Source organism: Cydia strobilella, chromosome 3 (assembly GCF_947568885.1).
Source record: "Cydia strobilella chromosome 3, ilCydStro3.1, whole genome shotgun sequence".
In the NCBI taxonomy this organism is placed as follows: domain Eukaryota; kingdom Metazoa; phylum Arthropoda; class Insecta; order Lepidoptera; family Tortricidae; genus Cydia; species Cydia strobilella.
Genome location: NC_086043.1, coordinates 21,191,897 through 21,213,441, shown reverse-complemented (window position 1 = coordinate 21,213,441; position 21,545 = coordinate 21,191,897). Strand labels below are relative to the sequence as shown.

At 36.9% G+C, this 21,545-nt stretch overlaps 2 protein-coding genes across 2 annotated transcripts in view; both read left to right on the top strand.

Moving 5' to 3' along the window:
- LOC134756100 (zwei Ig domain protein zig-8-like) overlaps positions 1-21,545 on the top strand; it is a 660,767-nt gene that overhangs the window by 361,593 nt on the left and 277,629 nt on the right. The gene's annotated exons all lie outside the window — the stretch shown is intronic.
- Positions 13,932-17,346, top strand: LOC134756179 (uncharacterized). The gene is made up of 3 exons (XM_063693006.1): positions 13,932-13,939; positions 14,532-15,346; positions 17,270-17,346. Exons 1-3 carry the CDS (start codon positions 13,932-13,934, stop codon positions 17,344-17,346), a joined length of 900 nt encoding a protein of 299 aa, XP_063549076.1.

The following is a 21,545-nucleotide window of genomic DNA, read 5'->3' as shown; positions in this document are numbered from 1 at the left end:
ATAAAATTTGATTTTTATAAACTTTTCAAGTGACTTTCAGAGAATTTGAGCCGGGTACCGCCGTGGCCGAGTGGTCTAGTCGTCAGGAAGTTAGCCGCGCAAGCAGAAGACTTTTTCTTCCTTATATAACATCTATTTCAGTTTACAATTTATATAGTGACTACTTAAAAAAATAAACCAAACAATATTTAATGAAATAATTTGATTTGTTCCCTAGTTGAACTCCTAAAATATTAAACAAGAAATAGGATAGACAAATCAAAACCTAAATCTCTTCGAGCCCTTTCCCTCTATAAACAACTAAGTATCACTTCAACATCATAGATCTCTGAAATGTCAAAATACTCGAAAATGTGAAAGATTTTACCGGAATTTTCATCTCTTTAAATGTGCCGATATTTCCCGAACCGAAGTAGGAAAGTGTCTCGGCAATCCATTTGCGGAATAACGTTTGGAATTTTGAATTGTCATTGCGATGACAAATTTTGAAATGCGTCTTCTATGTAAAATCCTAGAAATGAGATTATTTAAATAAAAAAATACTGACCTGCCTTTGAATATGGTTTTGATAGGTCTTGTGATGTGTTTGGGTCAAATATCATATTGATAACAAATTCAGTTCAAATTGATAACAAGTTAATACAATTATACACGGTTGCTGAAAACTAAGTGCATCCCCGTTGCCAGGGAGGTTTTGGGATTATTCTGAGCAACTTTTATTATGAGACCAGCCCCGAAACCGCGAAAAAAAATTGGCTGTTTCGTACATTTTGACTGGTCCATTTTCTATGGGAGGATAAAATTTTTTTTGCGATTTCGTGGTTGGTCCCATAGTAAAAGTTGCTCAGTATAATCCCAAAACCTTCCTGGCAACGGAAATGCACTTATTTTGTAGCCAGCCTTTATGTCTTTATGCTCCCTAAAGAAGCCTTTACCCAGCAGTATTAGGTGTCTTTCTTGTCATATGGTAATGTGAAATGATGTCTCATTGTTATTTAATTCTTGTCATAGTCATAGTCATTTATTCATATAACAATATACATTGCGTTTGAATTTCACATTATATCACAATAACAATTTTATAAATAACAATTAAAAATTAAAGTATTACAACTATCTAACATAATAACAATTTGGCTTATAATAAAATAATAAATAATAATTCCTAAGTCTATGTCAATTCATCTAAATTAATTATTCGTTACTATTGATTATGTCAGAAAAAAAGAGAGAAAAAAAACGATTCATTAATACTATATTGTACTCTGAGCTGACAAAAACTCATCAACCGAATAAAAGCACTTCTTTAACAAATAAGTTTTGAGACAATTTTTAAACAAATTTAATTTAGTGACTGTCTTCAAATCGTTTAAAGCATATTACTTGAGTACCGTATTATTTAATTTAATGTCCCTTTCATTGAAATACATGTTTGCATAACATTAAAAATATATTTTCTTACAATGTTTGCAAATGAGCAGACGAATTGCCTAATGACACCCGTAACACCAGAGGGGTTGTGAGTGCGTTGCCGGACTAAGATGGGAGTACGCTCTTTTCTTGAAGGTTTGAAGGTGGTAGCTAACAAGTCGGCTTGTGACAAGAAAGCAGTTAAAAATAGTAACTGAACTTAATAAAGAAATGTACATTTCTTTATTAAGTTCAATTATAATTTTAATAACTCGGCTATAATATGTTTAGTCAGTGATTAAGCAAATCTACGTTTTCTTAATTATGCCATTACCGTAAATGTCGTGCTATTTAGGTTCCTAATTACTTAACGTAATAATAAAGCATTAATTACACTTATTCCCGTTCCTGTAAGAATCGTAATCGTCGCGAGAAATCGTGAATGTCGTAAATAATCGCAGTTAAATGAATCCATGTGTGACGTGTTTCATTAAATGCGGTGGCGTTGTTGTTTACGATTCGTGGTTGTGACGGGTTATTGCGTGCGTATATTTTACACTAATCATCATCATCATCAACATCATAATCATTTATTTGCACATAAAAAGGGTTTTACATAGATATTATAAAAGTTACATTGGTCTAGCCTTTTTAGCTGTTTTTGGCAGCATGCAAATGGGTCATAGAAACATACGTAGTTAAACTAGTTAGGTATACGGTGAAAACTGTAACAGACCAAAGTTCATATGTATACGGAGTTTAAAAAAAAAATTGCCATATTTTGAGAGATATTTAGGTTAAACTTAGCAACTTTTTGTATGGGACCAACATCGAAATAGAACAAAAAAAATTTTTTGGCTCCTATTAGATTTGTCAAAAGGTATGTTTTTTTTTTTACAGAGGTTTGTTCCGTTACTAAATTTTATGAATAAGGGTATACATTACAATAAGTTTTATTTTCAATTTCTCACATCTGCTCCGGTTTTTTACGAAAAAAATGTCTGACACGCAAAATAATCTTTAAAATTCCACTCGTTTGACTTTACTATGTATAATCCTGGAGGCTTTTGTTATGTTTTAGTTGAACCAAAATTCCAATGAGAAATATTAGACAAGCACCCGCCTAAGGGCGTGGACTAGCAAGGACTAATGTGGGGGTTTTCGGAAAATTGGTACTATTTTTTTTTTAAATACTATCAACTTTTGGGTTGTTTAGACTCAGAATCACGAGTACTGAATGAGACAAAGAAAAAAAGTGTCCCCAGTTATGCATACAAATTTTGGGTGTCAGTTTTGTAACGGTCCATACAAAATGTATGTGAAAATGCGTTACAAAACTGTTATTTTTTTGGGACATAGTTTTTTTCTTTTTAAATCTGGGTCCTCGTGATTCTGAGTAGAAATAACCCAAAAGTTGATGGATTTTCGAAAAAAGTAAATGGTACGTACACTTTTAAGTGAAAAATGCCCATATTTGTGTCTTTTTCGAGTAAAAGGTACCACATTGTCGCTTACCATAATGGTGAAATTTGCTTGCATCTCTATACGAATAACTTGTCAGAGCGTCCTTGTGGTAAACGACAATGTGGTACCTTTTACTTGAGAACGACACATTTTATGACCGTAACCGCGCTCAAATAAATGAACTCCGGGTGAAGCGAACTGGATTGCCAGCGTAATAAAAGCGAGAGACTTCTTTAAAAATTCAATACGTCAGCTGGCAACATTTCCAAAGTTAATTAATGTATTTGTTTATTGCGGGATAGGGGCCATAATGAAAACATCCATACCCGCGGGTCGGGTCTTTGTGAAGCCGACTGAATGTTAATTAGTAACAGGGCCTACTGCGAACCACGTTCGACGTGTTGCCTCCCTGTCACACTTACGTACGAATTTGCAAGTGCAACAGAGGCAACACGTCGAACGTAGTTCGCGGTGGAACGATGATCTCAGAACGCGGCATTCGCCAGATAATCTTTTCAAATCGGGCGACTTTAGAAATACGAAAGTATCTATTTTTTGATTCATAATTTTATTTAGGTCGAGCGAAAACTTATTTACATTTCAAGCCTTTGCTTACGATTTTTTTCGTATAGAAGTTATTTAAATTTCAACCTAATCTACTCCTTTAAAATCCCTTGAATTTTTACGCTGTTCTACAACATTGGATGATACCTCTAGATAATTATTTCAAATTACAAGAGCCTAACTTTAATTATTTAAGTTGTTTATTATTAATCAATAACAGCGATTAACCGGCCTCCAAGTCTTAGTCGAGTCGGTATTAGCGACCTACGGAGGAGCGGTGTCAGCATGGTTGCATTTTTATCACCTGTCACTATGCCTGTCACTTTCGCACTTACATACTTGTTAGAACGTGACAGGCATGGTGACAAGTGATAAAATGCTACCGTGCTAAGCCCGCAGGATTCGAACCAGGGATGTTTCGAAGCCTGGTACTTAAGGGCATTTATTTATAAATAAATAGACTTATATTGACCGGGATATAGACCGTGATTACCTTTTGTGTTATTTGTGAGCTCCCGATATTTCGACGCAGTTACATGCATCATGTTCATGCGTCGAAATATCGGGAGCTCACAAATAATACAAAAGGTAATCACGGTCTATATCCCGGTCAATATAAGTCTAGTGAAACTAACCGTGAATCATTCAAAACTCTAATAAATAAATATTATAGGACATTCTTACACAGATTGACTAAAGTCCCACGGTAAGCCCAAGGAGGCTTTTGTTATGGGTACTCAGACAACGATATAATATATAAATACTTAAATACATAGAAAACACCCATGACTCGGGAACAAATATCTGTGCTCATCACACAAATAAATTCCCTTACCGGGATTCGAACCCAGGACCATCGGCTTGCTTATGAGTTTATCACAAATATATTTTTCTTAGTTCTGGATACTTATATAGTATGAGAGATGCTTATAAACAATTAAAGGTAAGATATGTTTGTTTTAAATATATGACTCTTTCTGACTTTTAAGCTTAGCTTAATGTTAAATTATTTTACGGTTTAGACTCACTTGTTTTAGTCACTCGCGCGACATTTTTCGGAGAGCCTAGGTCTCCTTTCTTAAGCACTAATAGTGCAAGCAGCGTTCACGACGACCGTGTGTTGCGTACTGCCGCTGCCGCGCTGCGCGTGCGCCGAGAAAACCGGTTGGGGGAGGTCTTGCGCTATCGTTGTAGGCGGGCACAGTGGTGTGTTTGGGTTTGGGTCACCTAACACTTGTAGCGCCACACAGCACGAACTCACTATGTCCACTACACTGTCACAACACTCACCGGCATTCTGCTGAGGAATCACAGGCTTCCATGCTGGCGGCACAGCCCAGCCGCTATCCCGATTGAAATTAGGGCGCCGCCCAATCTCGATCGCTTAGCTTAATGGTTCTCCACCACCACCACGAAAACCACGAGCAAGCTACACACAAAGAGAAAGCAAAATAAATTTCGTGTCTTACAGGGACCTAAAGAACCTGCGGTGTCAGCATGGTTGCATTTTTATCACCTGTCACTATGCCTGTCACTTTCGCACTTACATACTTGTTAGAACGTGACAGGCATGGTGACAGACGATAAAAATGCTACCGTGCTCAGCCCGCAGGCCGGGGACCGAGAAAACTGGCGCATACCGACAAGAGCCATCATGCTCTTAAATTATGATGAATGGTTTTCATCATTTTGTGTCTCGTTATTTAAAATGTTAATAGGCTGATTTAAATACACATCAAGCACAGAAAAGGCTCGTTTTGACGTTCAAAGGTATATTTTTCATTTAGGGTTTTAAATAGCCTTTTTATATTAAACTAGCTTTTGCCCGCGACTTCGTCTGCGTGGACTACCCCAGCTAGAGAAATAATAGCGCCTGGAGAAAATTTTATAGCAATTATTCAATTTGAGCATATTATGCACACAAATTAGCAGACACTTCATTAATTATCTCAATTCCATCCCGCTTTTTACTTTCTTAAGGGATGATTTTCGGGATAAAAACTATCCTATGTCCTTCTCAGGGACTCAACCTATCTCTGTGCCAAATTTCATCTAAATCGATTCAGCGGTTTAAGCGTGAAGAGGGAACACACAGACAGACTTTCGCATTTATAATATTAAGTATGGATATGTGTAAACTTTATACTTACCAATTTAAAACACAAACAATGTGTAACTTTACCTGCCGACCTTTCATATACTAGACACACATATATTCCCACACACCCAACATTAAAAATTCACTTCCTTCCACGGTCACAGACACACAAAATAGAATCCTCATGTTTCCTCGACTTTACGGACCGTGCAACTAATTGAATATGTTATGTGCTTGGGGCCCTTGGCTCGGTTTTATTACTGACGGAATTAGGAGATACTCTGTCATATCGTCGGTAATTTATTATAAAGTCTGTGTAGTGGATTGTATCTTTTATTGCGAACAGACGTTTCTTCGGTAAAATTTATATTATAGAATATTTTAGGTTGGTAAATCAGGTTTTAGGTTACTTTTCGATCAAGTCATCTTGGATATGGGTATATATACTGGGCTTTTGCCCGCGACTTCGTCTGCGTAGAGTTAGTAATTTAGTTAGCTTATAGCGGACAGTTCCGAACAACTGACAGGCTGATATCGTCCGGCGGACTGGTGATCAGTTGGCCCCTTTAAGATTATTGCTTTTGTTTATATCATAGACCGTATCGGCACTTAACACTCGAATGCTTTCCTTTATTGCTGAAAAAACTATAAAATTGATTAGTCCTCTTATAACAAGTATACTTTAACATAAACTTGACAAAATCTATAACAGGTAACACATGTCTAAATATTTAACTTTCCTCTCGCCAGAAATCAAATCTAAGATCATTTCATCTTTAATAACATCAGCGGTAACAAACAAAGAGCAACCGCCACTAATCACCGTCACTATTTACCAAACATTTACCAGACGAGATTTAGCAGAGCCGGTTAACAGGCCAGACGCTACGACATGACACAAACGCTGATTGATGGTCACCACGCCGGCTTATTTATAAGTGGGTGCGACTGCGACGATAGTATGCTTGACAAGCACATGTATTTGACGACTTACATGATCGACAAGCTTTCCCGAAGTGTGCAAGCGTCAATCTTTTGACCTTATTACGTCCCAATTCGAACAAAGCATGACGTTTTTGGTTGAAGAAATGGCACTTTTGACACTGCCAGATCGGCATCGTATCGCTATGATATCTTATAAGCATTGTTCGAGTAGGGTCGTTAGTGAATTTAGGTAATAATTAATTTGAATTCAATTATTTTTTTGTCAAATGCCTTTAATGGGGTAAAGGAAGAAAATTTTAGGGAAATAAAGGATACCTATGACTCGCCTAGCAAATATTTGCGACGAGAGATATGAACACCACGGGGGTTGACATTTTATCTCACTTAACTATGAAAATAAACATCTGTTTAAAATTTATTTCGTCAGATCCCTCGGTTAAATAGCGAGGGGACTATTTAATATTACAATTATAGGTATGCAAGGTTGTATATCATAATAGTTACTTAACTGAAAATAAATGAAAAGAAGACATATTTTTACACGATTTTTTAAATTATCAATTTAAAAAAATTGAACACGAAAATTTCTATTCTAAAAATGCATGCAATATAGGTAACTAAAACTACGATGATAGCAGGACAGTGGGTATTAAATTAAATTTAAATAATTTACTTAGCAATAAATAGGCTTAGTTAATCATATAAACAGTCCCAGTCTGTAGCGTCACTCAAGGCTAATCTGAAGAAGCTTTGGCTTTCCAATCAGCGTGATCTGGTTAAGTACTAACCTTTATTTTTATTTTCTTACACTTGTGATATTTATATATATTATAATATATATTTAGTATTGTATGTATGTATGCTAGTATGTATTTTATGTATTTTAATCTTTAGTGTTATTTCTTTTTTTAAATATTAATTAATCCATCCATCCATTAATCCATCCTGTAAGTTTGTCTATCTGACCTGGCTATAGTTTTCCACTCATCTACTCGAAAGTTAGCTGGAAGAGATCCCTTATAGGGATAAGTTCGCCTTTGTACTTCCATTACTATAATTTATTTTTGTAAACCTGTGTTGTGTTCAATAAAGTGATTACTACTACTACTACTAATATCATGAAATGATCTCTAAAAATAGCAATGAGTACTCTCTTAATAGCAATTTAGAAAGCGGTACCTTTTTTCCCAATAAATAAAAAATTAAGCCTATTTGAAAGTCACACCAGCTACTACATAACACTTTAAACTCTCGCGTTTTGAATACATATTTAATTATACGAACGGGTCTACTCACCAACCACTCAACAACAACAATAACTCAGCAGAAACAACGGAATTTAAGGTAAAAACAATGAAATTAAATAACGGTAGACCCGTTCGTATAATTAAATATGTGTCACACCTACAACATCAAATTTAATTGGCAACGACATTTGCAGACATTGACATTAAATATTTCGTACTTATTCGCCAATGTCAGCGAAACAAACCTTAATACAGACGTGATAACGCTCATTTTTGCAATTGTGAATAAAATATGAAAAATACCATATATTGAATATTACCGAAGTAAAACTGCTTCATCGCATTTTCACACGTTTCCCATAATAATCTGCCCCCGAGAAAGCACGTATTGAAAGTTTGCGCATTTTCGCGGAAAAATTCGGAGAAATAGGGAATCTTTTATTAGAGGGGGGAAAGGGGTTTCACATATTACCACAAAGTAAAAAGTGCGAGATGATTCCTAAGTAAAGGGGCCCACTGACTATCAGTCCGCCGGACGATATCGGCCTGTCAGTTAGAACAAAAATTTGACGGTTCCGAACAGTGGGCCCCTTTATCGGGCGGTCTGCCGTCCTAGGCCATGCAATGACGTCCACACACATAAGCGATATTTGCCTGCAGGCAATAGCCTGCTGCCATCTCTGCGACTACAGACTAGCAGTCGTCAGTTTTCCGCCGTACGGCCTCCCGCCGGCATCGGTCTGATATAAGTTTGTCAGGGCCCTATAAATTGACAGTTCGCCGGACGATATCAGCCTGTCACTTAATCGCAACGGGCTACACATTAAATAGTGTGGCTAGCACCAGTTTGGCACTGACATAAACACTATCGAGAACGTAAATTTCTATGCATCTTACTTTTACTCGCATATTAGTGCGAGCGAGATGTATAGAAAGTAAATTACATAGACGTTGGCGTAGTTTTGACACTGTCAGTGACTCATGGTACGGGTACAGTTCTATTTCAGACCACGGACTGTCTCTTTGTAATAATTCTCTATGTAATTGTGTTTCTCGTATTTGTTTTTCTATATACAGTCAAGTGTAAAAATATGGGTGTAGACAACTTACTCAAAAATATGTCCCATACTCTAAGAACAAATTAAATTACTTTATGAAAATATTTTAATTTGTGTTTTTACAAGTAGTCACACTACTATTTAAACTATAAACGAAATAAATATCATATACAAAGGAAAAAATGACCAAGGCCTCCAGTGCCCGGGGCTGGAATCGAAACAGCGCTGCGTCCTCCGTTTACGCGACAGATGCCTCAACCGCTCGGCCACCCGGGCTCGGTGGCATGGGTCGAAATTTCCCATAGTTCTTAATTCACTGACATAAGAGCTATGGGATATATTTTTGAGTAGGTACCTATGATTTATGCACCCATATTTTTACACTTAACTGTACAATAAAGAATATACATACATACATATTCTCCTTTTGGGAGCTTTAAGGGGCCTACTGATTATCAGTCCGCCGGACGATATCGGCCTGTCAGTTGTTCGGAACTGTCAAATTTTTGTTCTAACTGACAGGCCGATATCGTCCGGCGGACTGATAGTCAGTGGGCCCCTTTAGACTATGGTTGGTTGGTCTTACGGTACCTTAGTACTAGTAGACTTGTGTATGCTCGTTCTCTGAAAAGATCGCTCCCATCTAATACAATCTCACAACTGTACTAGTTCGGTCTTTTAGTACAGTAGTACACAGAGAGAGTCGAAGTTTAGTTTTAGTTCGGTCGGATGAGTTGGATCACTCGGATCGCTTTGCTGTCATTGTCACCCCTCAGTCCTCGCTCCCATTCTGTTTCGTTCGCGTGTAGTGTACTAAAACGTACTAAGAGCAGAAGCATTAGGGAATAGTGCGGTCTAGTACAGTGAAGGGAATCATGTACGTCTTAATGATTTTAGTACATGTACTTACTATACAAGCCTAAGTACTAGCACTAGCTTCCATATAGGGGTAGAGTTAGCAAATAAACTCCCAGTGCAGTCGAAACAAGACAGATGAGCGCAGACCCCCATTAGAACTAAAACAAGCACCCAGTTCTAGCTAGTTTCGACATGTTCTATTCTGCGACGCCCGTTGTTCTCGATTTTACATTGGAGACTATTGATTTTGTCTAAGGGGCCCACTGACTATCAGTCCGCCGGACGATATCGGCCTGTCAGTTGTTCGGAACTGTAATTTTTTTATTCTAACTGACAGGCCGATATCGTCCGGCGGACTAATAATCAGTGGGCCCCTTAAGACTAGTACCGTAAAATGTGCTAATTTTGCTACAAAATTCGAAGTTTAATTGTGATAAGTATGTTGATAATATATATGCCGATTAAAGTAAATCATCAGTAATAAATGCGGTTGTGATAAAGTTTTCATACATAAAAACTGTTGGAGCACAATTTTTTTTTATTGATTCAAAACATTAACAGCATTACAGTGAACTTAACACTGTGAAATGTATAATAAACAGTTTGTATTAAGAATAGAATAGAATAGTTTTTATTCGTAAACCCACAGACAATAGACATACATTAAAAGAACATAGTGAAAATAAAGTGTCACGAAATGGCCCCATCTCAGCATGCTGCTGGCGACTTCCAGCGCTGATCTTCCGATGAGGCCATCAAGTGAAAATCACGGAAGGTAACAGACAAAAAGAATGCAACATAAGGATATTAGAGGATGACACCCAATTATAATATTTATAATAGACAACAATATTACCCATTTGGACGCAAAGTAGGCACACTATACGGTAAAAATAGTTTTCAAAACAAACAAAAATGTTTTGTCTAATGATTGACTGGTAGAGAATGCATTAAAACATTTTAGTCCGCCATTTTCTTTTTGTTTTATTGTGCAATAAATTTTGCAGATAAACTTAATAAACTGTCGAGAAATATGAAAAATAGGTAATGAAAATGTTGATAGCATCATTGTCTTTTGCTGATTTTACACAAATGTAGAACAATGATTCACAAATGTAGAACAATGTATTATATAACAATATTATATTTACTCATCAGATGCCGCAATAGCAATTTTTAAAGGAATCATGTTAAATCAAACTGAATGTTCATGAAAAATTTATAACAAAATATTTTGTAGCTTTGAACAACAATGGCGGATTCCAACATGACAGCGAATATCTCACAAAATCACAAAGCAAAAGTGTTTATCCAAGAAGTCGGACAATAAATTTTGAATAACTGAAATATTATTGTAGTGTAGACTAGCTACAAGCTAGCACGGCATTTAGATTAAAAATTGTATATTGATTTGATATTCGAGCCGATTTTCTTTGTCGTTTTTAGGATTCCGTACCCAAAGGGTAAAAACGGGACCCTATCACTAAGACTCCGCTGTCTGTCTGTCTGTCCGTCTGTCACCAGGCTGTATCTCATCAACCGTAAAAACTAGACAGTTGAAATTTTCACAGATGATGTATTTCTGTTGCCGCTATAACAACAAATACGAAAAACGGAATACAATAAATATTTAAGTGGGGCTCCCATACAACAAACGTTATTTTGTTGCCGTTTTTTGCGTAATGGGATGGAACCCTTGGTGGATCCGTATTCTATATAATATTACAAGCGCAAATACACCGTATGTTAAAAAAAAATATTTCTTTTAGTTACGAAACGTATGTTATTTCCGTAAAACAACAGATATAACATACAACTTTTGGAATACATTGAGGGTTCGCATTTATTACGACCAGATTGATGAGCTCTTTAAACAAATCAAATTTCAACCAAAATAAAAAATAAACTACATCAAAACTAAATCGCTCATAATAGTAATGTACGTCTCTTCTTGGCCCGAGTGTGACGCATAGATAGAAATATGCATATAAATTTCAAATCAACAATATATATTTAAAATCCGAATGCCTTCTAGACTTAAGCTAGAATCGTGAGCTATTGATATAGTGATGCTTTGTTCGGATAAAATGGAAATAGAAAGCTTATTAAGGTGATCTGTTTTTACTGATAAACCACTACATAAATACACAATACAATAGGTACTATAAATAATTCTAATAAATACCTTTTTACTTTTCTTCTTACAACATTTTTTACGTTTCTGTTTGGCCCGATGGTTGACTGATAGCGAATGCCATTAGATATTAAGTCCGCCATTTATACATTTGTGTTTTGTCCAATGAACTTTAAATGAATTAATAAATTTCTAAATCTTATATAGTAGGTGAATCAAGTATAATAAAATATATTTTTTTAAATTGTTAGGAGCGTATAGCGTATGGTTGTTAGGAGTAAGCGTATAGCCGTGTTTGTATGGGGCATCGGCCCCAGAAGCCAAATTGATTGCCGTTTTGCCAATTTATTAGCTCAGATGTCAAATGCTATTTCACAAAATATTAACCCTAAAATGCTGCAGGTTTTTGAGAAAAGAAAAAAAAATATGTTTTTTTTTATCTAAACAACCGATTTTTTTACCCTGCATACCGTAGCAGTAAAATTTTAGTATAAAATAGCTAGTGATATAACCGAGGGATCTGACAAGCAAATTTTTAAACAAAAGTAAATTTTTAGATTAAATTGAGTCGAAAAGACCCTTGGGGGCGAGCCTTGGGGGAGGCCTATGTCCATCAGTGGACGTCTATCGGCTGACATGATGATGATGATGATGAGTCGAAAAGTAAAAATCGACGCGATAACCATCGCAATTCACAAGTTCCGCGCGGCGCGTCATATCTTTAGCTTTATCCTAATTTCCTGACTATGGATGGTATAGAAAGGATGCCAATCTCTTATGGCAGAACTGTTGCAAAAGTGACCGCTTTCAGCTTTAAATAATAGTTCCTAATCTCTCCGGTGGCGCTAGTTAGGCTCTGGGAAATGAGTATAACATGAACCTTATAAGGCAACAAATAATCCGACCAAATTACGTTGGTTGTTTTTGGTAGTATTTCGGTGTATGGTGGCACCGCCTAATTATAGTTTTTTGATGGACACTTTTCATACATAGAGATTTGGCTCCTTTATATAGTCTCCATGTTCCTGACTTTACGCCCTTACTTCATAAGTGCCATTTCCAGATGTTCCATTGTTTCTCAGACAATATTACAAGAGGTCTGATTGGCACTCCATTAGTGTAATCGCTATACATGATTAGAGGGTTGTCATTATGTTCCACGTTTAAATAGATTTGATTGGTGGAATCGATAAAGGATTTAATCAATTTTACTTGTTAGATCTGATAGTGATGGTTTTATAATTGAAATGTAACAAGCTAGTGTAACATTGAATTACGTAGTTTTCAATTGTCGTTTTGTAATGGTTTGACCATTTTAAGTTTGAAAAAAAAATAAGAAAAAAGTATTGTACAAAAAAAAACCGGACAAGTGCGAGGCGCACTCGCCCACCGAGGGCTCCGTACTTTTTAGTATTTTTTGTTATACCGGCAACAGAAGTACATCATCTGGGAAAATTTCAACTGTCTAGCTATCACGGTTCATGAGATACAGCCTGGTGACAGACAGACGAACAGACGGACAGAGGAGTCGTAGTAATAGCGCCCCGTTTTTATTTTTACCCTTTGGGTACGGAACCCTAAAAATAGGAAATTAATTAAAAATGAAAATATAGCCTTTTTATTTATCAACAGATAGGTAAAATGTTAGATCAGGAAAAACAAAGCAATGGTTGAAACAAAAAGGTTTATTATGAAACTAACATTTAACTTTGCTTTTAAATTTGTTAAGGTAAGTTTATTACTCATGCATTATAACAGTGTGTTTAAGTTTAATAATATTATGTAAGCTGACCCAAACTCGCCTACCGTAATTTGAGAGGCTTTGCCCTAAGTAAAGGATTTAAGTAATACCCTTTGCATATTTTGTAACGTGTGCATATATTAAGATCCCGGAAGGGCCTATTCTGTTATAATGCTTTGATAAGGTTTTCACCTCGTTTTGATACGACCATGACTCGTGTCATTAGACATCATGCCTACGAATAAGAGCGAGTGACATACCTTATGAGATGACACCTGATTACGAGTAAGCACAAAACAGCGTTAGCTTACGCTGGCTTACGTGCCAATTCGAACGTAGACTGATATAAGAATGATATTTGAATGGTGTTATTTATAATCGTGCGATTCGTGCGTCTCGTCTGCGCCAATACATGTACAGGCAAGTACGATCGAAATGCGCGATAACTGAATGACATCAGTTAGATTCTGTGTGCGCTCGAATTGGCCTGTTAATGTCGTGTATGTGGGCGGCAATCCTTGATGTTTGTTTACATGCGTGTTTTTTTAAATAATTTTAATTAGATTTTTATTATTTAAGTCGATAGTTACGAATAAAAATAAAAATATTTGATTCAAAGGAAGCATAGTCAATTGACTGACTAATTATAATTTTGAAATGATAAATTGAATGTGTTTAATTAAAATAATCACAAGGTTACTGTATTAAATAAATATTATTATTAAATTAATTGTTATTTTTAGACGATCTCGGAAATATGAATAATTGGGAATTGTATAGGTATTGATAGAACAACCATACCGCAGGTGGTGTGGCGTGATCTCAGATAGCAGGTGGCAGGTGTTACCTGGAGGGGTAGGGTTGGAAAGGTTATTTAAGCGGTTGCATGCCGTTGTTTGATTCATTCTTATGCTAAGCCTCGACTGTGTAAGAGCTATCTATACCCGTGTCGTAAATAAAAGTGAGTTTTTAAGTGAAACGTCTGTTTCTTCTCTATTATCTCTATCCTAAGGGATGGTCATGAAAACGTGCCACCCGATGACCATGCAGACCATGCGAATAGTAGAACTTCGCCGACAGCAGCGGTGGGATCACAATCCCCTATACTAGGCGGGCGCCGCCGATCGCTTGTTCAACTTGAGCCTACTTTTACCATGGACCAAGTGATGAGCCTGGTAACAACAGTCTCCAAGCAAGCCGCAGCAAGTGCTGTTAATGCGGCAGTGTCCGCCACCGCCGCTAATCCACAACAGCCGGCGCTACCCCGTGAACGAGGAAATTTTTACCTACCTCCGTTCGACCCGGATGTACGATCTCATGATATTCGAGATTGGTGCGCTAATGTCGATGAAACCATTTCCGTTTTCGCTATATCACCTAAAGAAGCACGGATGAAAGCCATACTTCAGTTAAAAGGAAGAGCAAAAGTGTGGGCCGACACGTGGTCTCTACATTCAACTACTTGGGACCAGGTGAAGGAAGATCTAATCAAGACCTTCTCGAAGGAGTTCCGGTATGCTGATGATGTACAGAAATGGCGCAACTACACGTCGGACCAGGCATCGAGCTACGCCGAATACGCCATTACAGCTTGGACATTATTCAAGCGCGTGCGGCCGGAAGCTAATGATGCCGATGCTGTGGATGCGGTTATCACAGGTATTTATCCTGAACATATTAGATCTGAATTGTTACGAAATACGCCTGACTCTTTGCCTAAACTAGTACCTGTTTTGAAGACATACCGTAAACGTAAATTCGATACATTAGAAAAAACAAACAAAAATAACAATTCTCAGAAAGCTCGCGCCACTGAAGATGAAGTAGGTATTAAACCAGACTATTTGTCTATTTGCTCTAGGTGTAATAAACCTGGTCATCGCTTTCGCGATTGCAAGGCGCTTAATTATTCCGGATCTGATAATTCCACTACTGTCGGAAGCGAGTCTAAAGCCCCTAATGATACTAAATCAGTGGAATGCAAATATTGTAATAAAAAGGGTCATGTTGAAAATAATTGTTTTCGTAAAATGTTAAATGAGCGGTCGAATTCAGTCAAGTCAGTAATCCTTTGCAGTAGGTAATTTTTACCGCCAGGCCCGTAGTATTACTACAGTTAAAATAGGTAACGTTACTTATCCTTGCTTGTTTGATACTAGTGCTGATTGTTCACTGATGCGAAATCACTTCTTTGGTTCGATTCCCGGGAAGAGAAAGGCTGTTAACGCCACTTTTTCGGTGCAGGTGAACACCCATTTGATTCAAGACAGACCGTTACTAATACGGTGGAAATAGCTGGTACTTGTGTTGAGTTAGGAGTTTTATGTTGTTAAAGATACTGAGATACAACATGATATCATAATTGGATTTGACTTTTTGTCATCCAAGCAAAAAAATGATATTTCTGTAAAACGCAATTTCTTAGTAAGCGAATGCATACAAAAATAATCATGTCTTGAGCCTGATTTAAATACTGACGTAAAAGATACTGATTTACAAAAAAAAAAAAATATTACATGCATGCATTGTTGATAAATATAAAGACAGCTTTCAAAATCTAGTTTCCAAAGTAAATACCAGTAAATTGAAAACAACACTTCCTTTTAGTAGTCCAATTTTGATAGTTAAGAAAAAGGATGGTTTAGATCGATTTTGCATAGATTTCCGTGAGCTGGATCCTAGCACTTTAAGAGCCCACTTTCCAAGTTTCCATTGCCTTTGATTGCTAACCAGATAGATAGGTTAGGGAAGGTGCGTTACTTTACGCCATAAACAAAGCACTAGGCAAATATCTCTATATCCTATTGATAAAGTGGCTCCTTTCGTACCGCCCATGCGGACATAACTGGCCGTATGTATGGGACCCGAACTGAAACCGAGTCTGCATTAGTTTTTATAGACGCATTCACCAAATACGTTCATCTAGTTTATGCTGACGACCGTACAATAGATTCCGCAAAAAAAAAAAAAAAAAGGAATTATTAACTCTATTATAACAGACCAAGATAAAAGTATGACGTCGCTAGAATTTAAAGATTTTGTAATAATTTTCGTACTGAGCATTACGTTGTGGCTAAAGGCGCTAGTAGAGCAAATGGTCAGGCAGAGCAGAGCATATTACCAAGCTTCTTCAAGTTGACGATGATGAGCCTATAGAAACCTTACTTTTGTTAGAAATGTTTGTAAGCAAAGGATGGACGAGCGATCTTTTCAAAACAGTGAGGTTTGATATAGGTAAAGCGCGAGTCAAACCTTACAAAGTGGGAGATTTTGTTTTGATGCGTCGTCATGAAAGACATACTACCAAATTGGGTGCAAAATTTGAGGTCCCATGGAAATGTTAGAAATATTACTAAACTATCGTTATAAATTAAAACATGTTAATTTACGTGGAAGTACTGAAAAGATCGCCAGCCATGATTTATTAAGACCTACTCCTACGGGACAGACAGATCCATTTAATACTGAATTACTGATGATGACGAGTCTACCGTGTGGGCGGTGGATGAGACGAGTAGCAGTGTTCAAAATGAAAACTGCTCACAGACCGAGACTCAACAAACGTGGTTTTATTCATTAGATATTATTGTAAGTGTTTTCTTTTGTATTAATAAATTTATAATTATGTGTATGCATTGTTCCACCTTATCCACAACACCTTCCTTATAACGCTGGCTGGCCACCACGCGTTTCCTTTTTCCCGGTCTTGGCGGCTAGATCTCTATGTTGAGTGATGCCGATGTGGGCTAGATCCCAGGATGGGTGATGCCAGGGTCAGCGCAGGGAGCGCGCTGGAGCAGAATGGCCGTGTGGGCGGCAATCCTTGATGTTTGTTTACATGCGTGTTTTTTTAAATAATTTTAATTAGATTTTTATTATTTAAGTCGATAGTTACGAATAAAAATAAAAATATTTGATTCAAAGGAAGCATAGTCAATTGACTGACTAATTATAATTTTGAAATGATAAATTGAATGTGTTTAATTAAAATAATCACAAGGTTACTGTATTAAATAAATATTATTATTAAATTAATTGTTATTTTTAGACGATCTCGGAAATATGAATAATTGGGAATTGTATAGGTATTGATAGAACAACCATACCGCAGGTGGTGTGGCGTGATCTCAGATAGCAGGTGGCAGGTGTTACCTGGAGGGGTAGGGTTGGAAAGGTTATTTAAGCGGTTGCATGCCGTTGTTTGATTCATTCTTATGCTAAGCCTCGACTGTGTAAGAGCTATCTATACCCGTGTCGTAAATAAAAGTGAGTTTTTAAGTGAAACGTCTGTTTCTTCTCTATTATCTCTATCCTAAGGGATGGTCATGAAAACGTGCCACCCGATGACCATGCAGACCATGCAGACCATGCGAATAGTAGAACTTCGCCGACATGTACGTGTACGGTAGGGAAGCGTATTAGAGAGTACTCTCTTCAGGCCTCCCTTGGGACCAAAGTCCAAGAAGTGTTATAGTTATAGTAACTAACATTCAGAACTAAACGCGATGTAGGAAATGCTAACGCAATATGTTATCTTATGACACGACAGTGACAGGAGACGCCACGGTCGTATCAAAATAAGATGAAAACTTAATCAATTTGAAAAAAATAATAATTGCCCTCTGGGTTTCTTTGCCCTGGGACAATATTTGAAGAGCTTTTTATCTATTCTATTTTTAGTAGTGCCTCCGGACGAATTTAATTTTAAAACCGTGCTAAAAATTATATTTAACAGACAGTTTTGAGCCTCAGCACATTTTGAGTGTAACTATTTGATGGGAATGTAAAGTTTATGTAAGTTTTAATGAACTGTCGCCTGCGGTATTTCCGGATCGATACGACCTTAAAACCTTTAAGAAAAGAGCGTACTCTCATCCTCAAGGCTAGAACTCACAACCTTTCTTGTGTTGCGGGTGTGTCCATGGGCAGCGGTTATCGCTTACCATCAGGTGATCCGTCTGCTCGTTTGACTCCTATATTATTAAAAAAAGGTATTTTTATACTAGAAGCTATTTTTATTTTTTTATTTTAGCGTCTTACCTGTTGTCTGAACTTATTCACCTTGCTCTTCTATATCAGATGTTTTTTGAGGTTTATTTTCATTATTGTAGTCAAATTTCATTTTTATAACAAACTTAACAAAGCGTAAAAGTTAGACTAATATGAACTAACCTGAACTGCCTATGAGTGACTAATATCATGTTACTCATAGGCAGTTCAGGTTCTTATTTAATCAGTAGTTATTCGGGTATTACTACTTTCTTTTTTATACTACGTCGGCGGCAAACAAGCATACGGCGCGCCTGATGTTAAGCAGTTTCCGTAGCCTATGTACGCCTGCAACTCCAAAGGAGATAGTTACATGAGCGTTGCTGACCCTAAAACTCCGCACCTTCGTTAAGCTCATACGTCATACTAATAGGTACATTAATTTGGGGATAGGAGATACCTACTCAATTTAATGAAAATTCTATTACACAAATACTCGTTTAAATTTGTTACTGTTTGTTTAACTGCCAAAATGTCTTCTGCGATCGTTAGAGTTAACTGAATCGTATCTGATTTGGCACAAAATGCATCGACTAAGTGTTTCGTTGCAAACTGTTCAGCAGAATGCTTATTTTTTTTTAATACTACGTCGGGGGCAAACAAGCATACGGCCCGCCTGATGTTGATTGATTTTGTTCAAAATTTCAGAATTTAACTTAGCACGTACAAACGTAAATAAAACACAGTGTGGTATTTACGTTTACCAACTGTACGAGTGCTATCTGCGAGCTGTCTACCCGCGAACTGAGACGGGAGCCGCTATAGCCGGCGTACCGCAGTGAACATTTATTTATGTATACATTACATAAAATTTAAAGACACTGTGCTAAGTTAAATTCTGAAATTTTAAACAAAACCAATCAAAAACTATAACGGTACAAAACGATATAACTTTCTGTCAGTGCAACACACAAATAAGGCTAGCTTTTAAAGGGAGAGTCCGTCGGTAACTCCGCTGAGCCGAGCTCTTATGTAAATGCGAGTCCGTTGAGAGCACGGCTTTGGACATCAAGGTCAACGGACTCTCAACGTATTCGTGTAACATATGTATGTTTACACCAGTGAACGGAAATAAAACATGGAAGCATTCTATCCGCTCAATCATAGCCCAACGTAAACTACCTAAAAGTAAGCGGTACTTACAAACTACCCAATTGGCAACCTCAGTTCGACCGAGATGACAGTGACAGATGGCTAAAAAGTAAAGGACTAAATCAATCACAAAGTATTATTTGTAAATTTATTAGTAATTAGTTTAAATTTTTGTTAGATTGCTTATTTCTTTGAGGTACCTTCTTAATTGATCCAAGTTTAAAAACACGGAACGTCACAAATAAGTAAGGTTAGCTTAGAAAGGGAGAGTCCATTGGGTAACTCCGCTGAGCCGGGCTCTTATGCGGGTCCGTTGAGAGCCCGGCTTTGGACGTCAAGCTCAACGGACCCTCAACGTGTTCGTGTTATGCAAACATGTACATATACATGCACATATACACAGATAAGATTTTCGTAGACGAAGTTTTTACACGGGTTTTTGCTGTGGTATTTCTCGTGTTAACGTTTTGATTGTGGCTAGAGATGGCTGGAAGATGTTGACGTTGATTTAAGGATATTTGTTTTTGTTGCGTGGCAAAGATACGATAAAACATTTATATTACTTATAGCTTTTTCAATATAGACGAATAATATTTTATCTGTATGTATAATGTATATAACTCGATAAACGCGATCATCATTCCAGACTCGGTCAATAACTCAACCCGAACGGCATACTAAAAAAGTCAAAGCAATCCGAATTGTTAAAACATCGACAGTTCGCTTATCTCCATCTCCCGTATTAGTCTTTGATCATTTCACCAGAAAAAAGCACCGACATCATTCGTTTTTTATCTATCTCTCTCATTAATTTTCCCGCATCCCATTTCCCTAGCAACCCCTCTCAACAGCGTGCAAAGGTCGCGAACAAAACGCGAAAACTTGCAAAAATTAAACGCAGTACATTTAACACGTGACCGCGCATACCTAAATTGTAGCAAACAATGAAACGGAAATATTTCATTTGTATTTCGCAGTTGCTGTTTTTGTGGAAATTACGATTTATTTTTGGAACGGAATTTTTGTGACGGGTGACGGTTGATTATTATCAAATTGATTCTGGTTATTGACAGTCCATTTTTTGTAGTTACATTTGATTTTATTGAGGACTAACTAGTAACTAGTACCTTAATTAATTACAGTTAATATTTAATACTCCTAAACGATCAGGCATTAAATGCACCAGGTTTAAAACATTTGTTCTCGTTCGAAAAAGATTCCAGTCTGAAGGATTTCGTTTACGTACTGAAAAGTTCTTCCATACTATGTAGCTTACTACTAAATTATTACTTGTGCCCCAAAATTTCTCCGACGAAACATTTGACGCCTTGACTTTAAAGGAACAAAATCTACAAGATAGCGTTTAAACGTTATAAATGTTGAAAGCAAACTCAAGGGGCTATGGATAATATTTTAACAGTGAGAAAACTGCTTAAAACTTGCAAATGGACGAAGTTCAAGCCCGCGGGCGAGAGGGCAGTGAGAAGCGGAGCCTTGTTGACAATAATGTTATTAAGAAAGTAGCTAACGGGATACTTTGTTTTGTTGGGCTTCTAGCTACCTCCCATGACGTGGATTAGTTTAATTAAACGGGTAAAGCTAAACACTTTATCCTTAATTAGAGTACTTTCAAAAATGTAACGATTTTTATTATTTCTAACCTGATCATAGAACCTGTGTCACTAGATGACACAGATTTCCCAGATTTTGGGTTGCCAATGTCTTAGTTGGGTGTTTTTGTGTACTTTTAAAATTATTTATGGTGTATTTACTGTCACAATATTTAAAATGCTTTTTCTTACTTTACTCTTAATAAGGTTTCAACTTCATTAAATTTTTTACCTAAGTATATCCAATAGTAGGTTTCATTAATTTTGAAGTTTCT